The sequence below is a fragment of the Benincasa hispida genome, chromosome 11, assembly GCF_027475165.1.
Source record: "Benincasa hispida cultivar pf3 chromosome 11, pf3_genome.v1.1, whole genome shotgun sequence".
NCBI classification, from domain to species: Eukaryota; Viridiplantae; Streptophyta; class Magnoliopsida; order Cucurbitales; family Cucurbitaceae; genus Benincasa; species Benincasa hispida.
In genome coordinates, this window is record NC_143488.1 from 68,558,256 (window position 1) to 68,566,810 (window position 8,555).

Genomic DNA, 8,555 nt, shown 5'->3' on the forward strand with positions numbered 1-8,555 from the left:
ATTTTATTTTTTAAAAATAAATAATATTTATAAAATAGGACCGTGTTCAAATCTAGAAAAATAAATTAAAATATTTATAAAATATAACAAAATTTTATTGTCTATCTAACACGTGATAGATAGACTATATATATTTATATGTGCACAGCCCATTATTTATAAATATTTTCATTATTTTCAATAATTTTATTATTTAAAATAAGGGAAGAAAAGTAAGCAATAAGCATATATTAGGTTTAGCCTATTGCCCAATTTTAAAAATAATGTTTTATTTATTTAATTTTATCTCTCCTTCTCTCTCATCTTCATCCTTCTCTCCACCATGACCAACCTCGTTGTTGGCGTCGCTATCACCATCGTTTGTATCATCGTCTCATCATCGTCTCCTTCCATTCTTTGGCTTCATTTTAAATTTGAAGCAAGGAAGATCGAACAAGTGAGAAATCTAAAAATTTAAGGTGTTTTAATGGGCGACAACGTTGGGTATTGGCGATGGCGACCGCAACGACCAACGTCAAGATTGCTCGGTGGAAGATGAGAAAGAAACTTGAAGAGTGGAGATGAGAGAGAAAGAAGAGACAATAAATAAATAAAAAATTATACTGAATTTTTTTTTTTAATAGTTTGAAAATATTTATTAATAAAGAAATGTTACGTTAGCTTTAGGGGAAAAAAACCAACCAACTTTCTGTTGACTAAAACATACACAAAGATTGAAAGAACTATCTTATCAAAATGTCAAGTTTAAAAAGTAAGATTCAATTATTTTGTACCCGTTTAGTGATGATTTTGTTTTTAAAAATTAAGTATATGGATATTATTTTCGCTTTCAATTTTTTTTTTTTATTATCTACTTCTCATTAATGGTTTTGAAAAATCAAATCAAATTTGGAAGAAAAAAAGTAACTTTCAAAAAGTTATTTTTATTTTTGAAATTTGGTTAAGAATTCAACAATTGTAGTCAAGAAAGATGCAAATTATTGTAAAAAATGTGAATGAAATAAACTTAATTTTAAAAACCAAAAACAAAAAAACTGAATGGTTGCAAACAGGGCTTTGTTTTTTTTTTTTGTTTTTTCTTTTTATAGTTTTTCTCTACTTTCACTTAAATATCTATGTTGTGTAGGTTATTTTTTATTCATATTTTCAAAAACCAAACCAAAATTTAAAAACGGAAAGAGAGTTATTTTTGAAAACGTCTTTAATTCTTAGATTTTAAATAAGAGTTCAAATGTTTCATTAAGAAAAGTGAAAATCATAGAAAAGAAAACTAGAAACAAAATGGTTACTATATACGACTTAATTAAGAGACTCAAATGCAATTAAACTCAAATTTTGAGATCAAAAGTGTATTTTTTTTTGTAAATTTATTTTCTAATATACAATTCATACATTATCATAATTATAACAATTTACTTTCTCAAAACTTTAGCATGTAACAACTTAGTTCAAAAACATTTTTTTTTTTGAAAAAAAAAAGACTCGGTTCAATTACTTCTAGTTTTGTAACAATGATTATGGTATAACGAAAATATCAATTTATCCTTTAGGAAGATTTTAAATTCATGAACATGTAAAAAGGTCAATTAAAATGTCTAACCTGTTAACAAAAATTTATATTTGCATGTCAAATTATAATTAAACGTAGGAAAACTATATCTTTTTTTTTTTATATAGTACACAAAATGAAAAGATGTGACAATTGAAAGAATTAAGCAATAGAAGCATCAAATATCGGAGTATTAAAACCTCGAGGAGGGGGTTATCTATTTAAACTTCTTTCAATACGTTTCTTCGAGTTGGAATGGTCTAACTCATTCACAATAGTATTCAATTCTAGAGTATGAGCACAAATCTCATAATGAGACGATATTTGTCTCTAATAGCATCAATAAAGAATTCAAATTCATCTACAAATTTATGATCCATTTGATAACGTTTTTTTTTTTTTTCTGTTTTCTATTTTTGTTTTTCATTTTTTAAGAAACGAACTTGTTTGATAATTGTTTCCATTTCTTATTTCTATATTGTGAGAGACAATTAAATTGTTTCTCACTTGTATATTTATATTTTATATATAACAGTTCCAAAAATGTTTGGAATTCTAGCCTTGCACTAATGGTACTGGTGCTTCTACTTCATGGCTGTGAGTTCAATTTATCTCAAATAACTCAAATCACTTAAATCACTTTGGCTTTTTCCTTTTCTTTTATTTTCATCTATTCTCTCTACTAAATTTGCTTCATTATTTTCTTGATTAACTTTTTTATATTTATATGCTAGTTTAATTTTGAAATTTGAAATTTTCTATATTTAGATTTATATTAATTTAATTTTCAATATGTGTAGTTAAATATTTTTTGAATTTTGTATTGTAAATTTTACAGTATTCATGGTTATATATTATTTTAAAATTTAGATTTTACTTTTAGTATATTGAAATTGGTTAAAATTTTATAGTATTTAAATTTTGTTTAGTAAGACTTTCATTTAGCTCCACTTTTTAATATATTTTTTTATCACACACTCGATCAAATATTATCAAAAAATGCCTCCTTGCTCATTCAACACATAAAAATTATACCAATAACATATTGCATGATTTACAATTACTACAGATTTAATGATCGTCAAGGTAATCTATTCACTTACTTTAGTAATTAATTAATAATCAGTGAAAATACACAAAGTTTGTCAGACAATTTGCATAGTATAATTGAGTTAGATGTGAGTAAAAAATACTTTAAGACATTACTATTATTTTTAATCAAAATAATTTACAAATGGCTTGAGTGAAAGTTAACTTTGACGATCAAATTTGGAAAACATTTGAAGGATATAGTTATGCACCGAGACTTATTTGTAATAGATAATATAAACTTTTGATAATTTTTTTTTGAATGTTTAATGTATGACATATATTTTTTTATGTTATATTATTATTAAAAAAAAAAAAGAAACCGAGAATAGTTATCAAACATGTTCCTGTTTCTAGTTCTTACAAAGCAGGAAACAAGAAACAAGAAACAGAAAACATGAAATAGAAAACAGAAAATGAGAACGTTATCAAATGTTGCTCACTCAACAAACAAAAATTATACCAATAACATGTTGCATAATTTACAATTACTATAGATTTCATGATCGTCAAGATAATTTATTTACTTACTTTAGTAATAAATCAATAATCGATGAAGATACACAAAATTTGCCGGACATTTTGTATAGTATAATTGAGTTAGATATGGGTCAAAATACTTTAAGACATTACTATTATTTTTAATTAAAATAATTTACAAATGGATTGAGTGAAAGTTACGTTGACGATCAAATTTGGACAACATTTGAAGGATGTAGTTATGCATCGAGACTTATTGGTATTAGATAATATAAACTTTTGATAATTTTTTTTAGATGTTTAATGTATGACATATTTTTTTTTTTATGTTATATTATTACAAAAAAAAAATAGTTATCAAACATGTTCTTGTTTCTAGTTCTTACAAATGCCTCCTTACTCACCCAATACACAAAAATTATACCAATAACATGTCACACGATTTACAATTACTATAGACTTCATGAACGTCAAGTTAATCTATTCACACCGATTAATACAAATTTTACCAGACAATTTGTATAGTATAATTGAGCTAGATGTGAGTCAAAATACTTTAAGACATTACTATTATTTTTAATCAAAATAATTTACAAATGGCTTGAGTGAAAGTTAACGTTGACGATCAAATTTGGACAATATTTGAAGAATATAGTTGTGCATCAAGATTTATTTGTATTAGATAATATAAACTTTTGATATTTTTTTTCGATGTTTAATGTATGACATAAATTTTTTATATTATATTATTACAAAACAAAGAAAAAAAAATAGTTATCAAACATGTTTTTGTTTCTAGTTCTTACAAAACAGGAAACAAGAAACAGAAACATGAAATAGAAATAGAAAATAGAAAATGAGAACATTATCAAATGGACTTTTAGTTATCCAACAAACAAGACTCAAAAGTAACTAAAGAATCCATCTTTGTCCATAGGGAGTGTAGCCGAGCTTCAACGATTTTGAAAAAACTCTCGAGTTATACTAATCTTTGTAGACCAATTATGATTCAACTAAGAACAAATGTTCTTTCGTTAATCTTTTCTCTCCTTGTATTCTCATGTATGGTACTAAAAATGTATATATATCAAATAATAATAATAACAAGAATAATAGTAATAATAATAATTGAAGAGGAAAATAGTTCATAACTTAACATTTTGAGAACTCAAATTTTATTCCTAAGACATGGACTAACGCAACTTATACAAACTAGTCGCTTCAAACACCAACATAATACATAGAAAGGAAATAGAAACTACAAGACATCGAAAAATTCTCGTCCACATATTGAGTTGTTTATTCACATCACTTCAAACACTACCAAAATACATAGAAAGGAAATAGAAAGTAGTTGTTTATTCGTATCATCTCTTCAACCTTCCTCTTTAACCCTGATTATGTGTAGATAGTTAACAAAAAAGCATAGATAATAAATGCCAAGGAAAATGGGATTTATATGCAAGATGTGGAAAGCAAATCTTACCAAAAATCGCTTTGTATAAGCTTCAACAATTAGCTTGGGATCTGTTTTTGTTTGCTTGTACGCATCAATCTTATTGAGCTCCTACAACAAAGTATTTTTACAACCATGACGATGTTTGAATTTTGAAAAAGAAAAAAAAAAAACAAGTAGAAGCAATGGTACATTGGCCACTTTGTTTAGTACGTGATCAACAGACCATATTAGATATGATTTGCTTGGAAGAGCTACAAAGCATCCAATTTCATTTCTTAAAATATATTTCGATATCGTCTACCTTTTCATAGTTGACATCGACGAGAATGAAAGTGTGTACAAATATATATGTGAGAGAATATGAAATTTTTTTTAAAAAAATCAAGGTTTAGTATGATAATATGAAAATAGAGTTAGAGCATTCGCCATTAACATAAAACTGTGAATTTGATAATAGAGCAAATAAAATACATGAGACAACAGGGTTAGACACACTTTTAGTTTAAGTAAAGTGCATTTAGGGGAAAAAAACAATCTTAAAACATTTTCTAGGAAAATGTGGTTCAATTAAAAGGAATATGTTTATTTTATTATATTTTCTTAAAAGTGACTTTAATTATAGGTTCATTTAATTACACACTACATCTCAAAGTTATTCTACGACGGTTGATGGTTTTTAATTCAATTTAATTTTTTATTTTTCAAAAAGGGGTGTCAAACACACTCTCTGTGAAACAGAGAACTGATATAGCAAACAAATACTGGAAAACATGCCTTTTGGAGCCGAGGAGCTATGGCAACTTGTGGGAAAATTTCCTATACCAGAGGAGTATGAAAAATTTTCTATACTCCCTCCATTTATTGTGTGCTACGTCAACATGATTTTAAAAATAGAGTGGAATCCTTTGACATTAATATGGGATCCGCTAATATTTATGAATGTAAAATTTATAATGTGAACAAAGGGAGTATGTACTCTTATAGTATTGGAAAATATTAGAAATTTTCCAGCAACATACCAACTTAGGTGGAGTATTGCTCAGACTTCAAGAAGTGACCAAAGAATAAATACGGAAGTATGAAAGAAACCATTTATCTTCACAACAAAGTTTTATCAGAACTACCGACGGTGAGCTACTGGTATATACTATTAGAATGCAAAATGCACATACAAAGTACCTCAATCCATGCAGCTAGTTTAGGCCTTCCTTCTGTGATGTCAATCTTGAAAGCCTCAAATAAGAAAACGTGGAACCTTTCAACAAATGGAATATATGCTATATCCACCTAAAGAACATAAAATTTAGTCATAAATTTAAGCATAACTTTACTTAAAACAGAACAACTGGGCTTAGCTTTCCTAAAATTCCTACGACATCATGACTCTTTTGATTGGAAATACAAAAGAAACAGAACCTGAAAGTTCATGTTACCTGACTGATCTCTCCAAGGAAGAAGGGGCCATCAAATTTGTGCAAAGCATTTTCCAAGTAATCAAATTGAGCACCTTGAATTTCGTAGTATAATAAGCCCATTTTCATAACTAAAAGGCTGTATGAAGAGAGTGCTTGAGTTGAAAACTGAAGAGTTTTACCTGCTTCCTTTGCGGTGTCGCCTTTAAATGAAAAGACTATTGCGCTGTTAAACGTATCGCTGTAGGATAGCAACTCTTCAGCATACTCTCTTTTAGCAGGATCCTATATTTCGTTTGGATAACCAAAATGAGCAATTCGAGCAGCAAACGGAATAAAACATCGTTTTCAACTTACATCTGGGAGAAGAGAAGGTCCTTCAAAGTTGCTATCGACATATTTGATCAGATCAAGACTTTCTCCAATAACTTTCCCATTATGTTCCAGAGATGGCACCTGCAGACAAGAAGAAACTCATTAAATCACCAATCCAACCCAAAAACTTAAGCTTACAGTAAATTATATTGTTTCAACGTTTTAACACTTCCCATCACATGCAAACTTGGAAATTTATAAAAGGTTCAACAAGTTAAAATCAATATTAATTGGGATTCGGACAGAAGACCTTCTCGATTGATACATGAAAAATCATCAATTCCCTTAAAAATTAAGCCGATGGTTTATGGTAAATTTAGTTATTTTAATGCCTTAACACTACGAACTTCAATGACCCAGGAACAGGCAAATGGAACAAGGATCAAGAATATGATAATTTTCTTCAACATGAATCACCTTGTTTGTAGGGTATACTTTCTCCTTATACCAGTCAGGCCTGTGATAAAGGTTGAGAGGAACTAGCTTTATTTTATCTTGTAGTCCCTGCACCCAATGAAGAAGAGCAGAAAATGACAATTGGTGCAATAAATGATACAAAATACAAAAACAAAAACAGAACCAAGAACCAAAAAAATTCACCTAATTAAGAGTACTTCAGAGTGGAATTAGATCCATGAATTAATTAGCGTTGAAATTAATTAAGTGTTGTAAAGCATAGTCAGCTACCATTAAATCCAAAACAATTAAGTCGATACCATATTTAATATTTAATTTTATATGCATGTAGATGAAATTGAAAGGATACAGCCACCGCAACTGCAAATAACAAGACGGTGCATAGACCGACAAATAATAAATTAACCTCATTCTTCTAAATCGAGTTGTTGAATACCTTTAAAAAATTTCGAAACTCAAAGACTCGCTGTTTTCCAATTGAGAACCAAAATCCTTAATCATAAACTAAATTTCCCATGTGACTGATTACAAATTTACAAATGAACCCAAAACCTATTTTAATAGAAAAGAAGTCGATTCCAACCATTTTTTAACACTCCTCTGACCTGTGGATTGAGAACTTACCATAAGAATCAGGACTCCACATGTGATCACCTCTATTCTGATACTAATTAAACTATCACTAAACCATAAAACTTTAAGCACATTTAATGTTTCTAGTTTATCTTTAAACTTTAAAAAATATTTAGTAAACCCCGACTTTTAATTTTGCATCTAATAAGTACGTATATATTCAATATTTTAAAAAATAACAAATCTATAATACATAAATTATATTTTATATCTGATAAATCGTCAAAGTCTCGATTTCGTGTCCGATAAATTAGTAAATTAAAAAAAATATAGAAAAAATTGAAATTTTAAAAATCTATTAGAAACATTCTGAAATTTAGAGACTTATTTGACATAAATCTGAAGCTCCAAACTAAACTTATAATTTAACCATTTTTTTTTAGTACATTCTTAAAAAGTATAATTAAACAAAAATAATAATAACGATCGTAAAGCAGCCATGACAAATAGGCAAGAAAATAGAATAAGACCTCGCAACCCAAAAATGAACAAGCAAACCTTGTAGTTCCGGGTGATCCACACACGTTGAGCATATGGGCAAATGTAAGCAGTATACAGCCTTCAAATAGCAGAGGAAGAAGAAGTCTCAAATGCGAGTGAATTTAGGGTTAAAAAGGAACTCAATCAGCGAGAATCAGAGATCTCAACAGATAAAAAGGGCAAAAAAAAAGCGAACCTAGTAGTTCCGTCGAACAAAGGAGGTTGTTCGGCGGTGGCATTCAACGACGGAGGTAGAACTTCTTCCACGCTGCAACAAGAATTAAATTCATGAACGGAAAAAAAAAAGAGTGAAAAATCATTTACTGAACTCGCAATACTCACACAGCAGCCATGGGTGTTCTTCGAGAGATGATTGTAGAAAACTTCACTCTCGGAAATGCAAAACTTGGAGAAGATGCTCTGAGACAGACAGGACTATGAACGATTTCAGTAAAATGAAGATTATTTATAGGGAATCGAAGAACGCGGGTAGTGAAATTCACAAGGCTTCGGTCTCAGTATTAACCACTGGGAGAAGGTTATGGGACTTTTTTGGGGCTTTGATAACTGACCGACTAACTACGTCTGAAGAAAAATAATAAAAAAAAACGCAAGCACTGACGTGTGGTCTGCAAGGATATCCCGAAATTTCCATTTTAGC

The 8,555-nt window shown here is 28.8% G+C and overlaps 1 protein-coding gene across 1 annotated transcript; it reads right to left on the reverse strand.

Moving 5' to 3' along the window:
• Positions 1 to 4,219: 4,219 nt before the first annotated feature.
• Positions 4,220 to 8,555, reverse strand: LOC120091650 (glutathione S-transferase L3-like). Its single transcript, XM_039049752.2, has 10 exons — positions 8,237 to 8,555; positions 8,091 to 8,162; positions 7,913 to 7,973; positions 6,782 to 6,868; positions 6,347 to 6,445; positions 6,172 to 6,274; positions 6,011 to 6,084; positions 5,757 to 5,864; positions 4,605 to 4,685; positions 4,220 to 4,512 (listed from the first exon to the last, which is right to left on the reverse strand). Exons 1-10 carry the CDS (start codon positions 8,245 to 8,247, stop codon positions 4,507 to 4,509), a joined length of 702 nt encoding a protein of 233 aa, XP_038905680.1. The 5' UTR covers positions 8,248 to 8,555; the 3' UTR covers positions 4,220 to 4,506.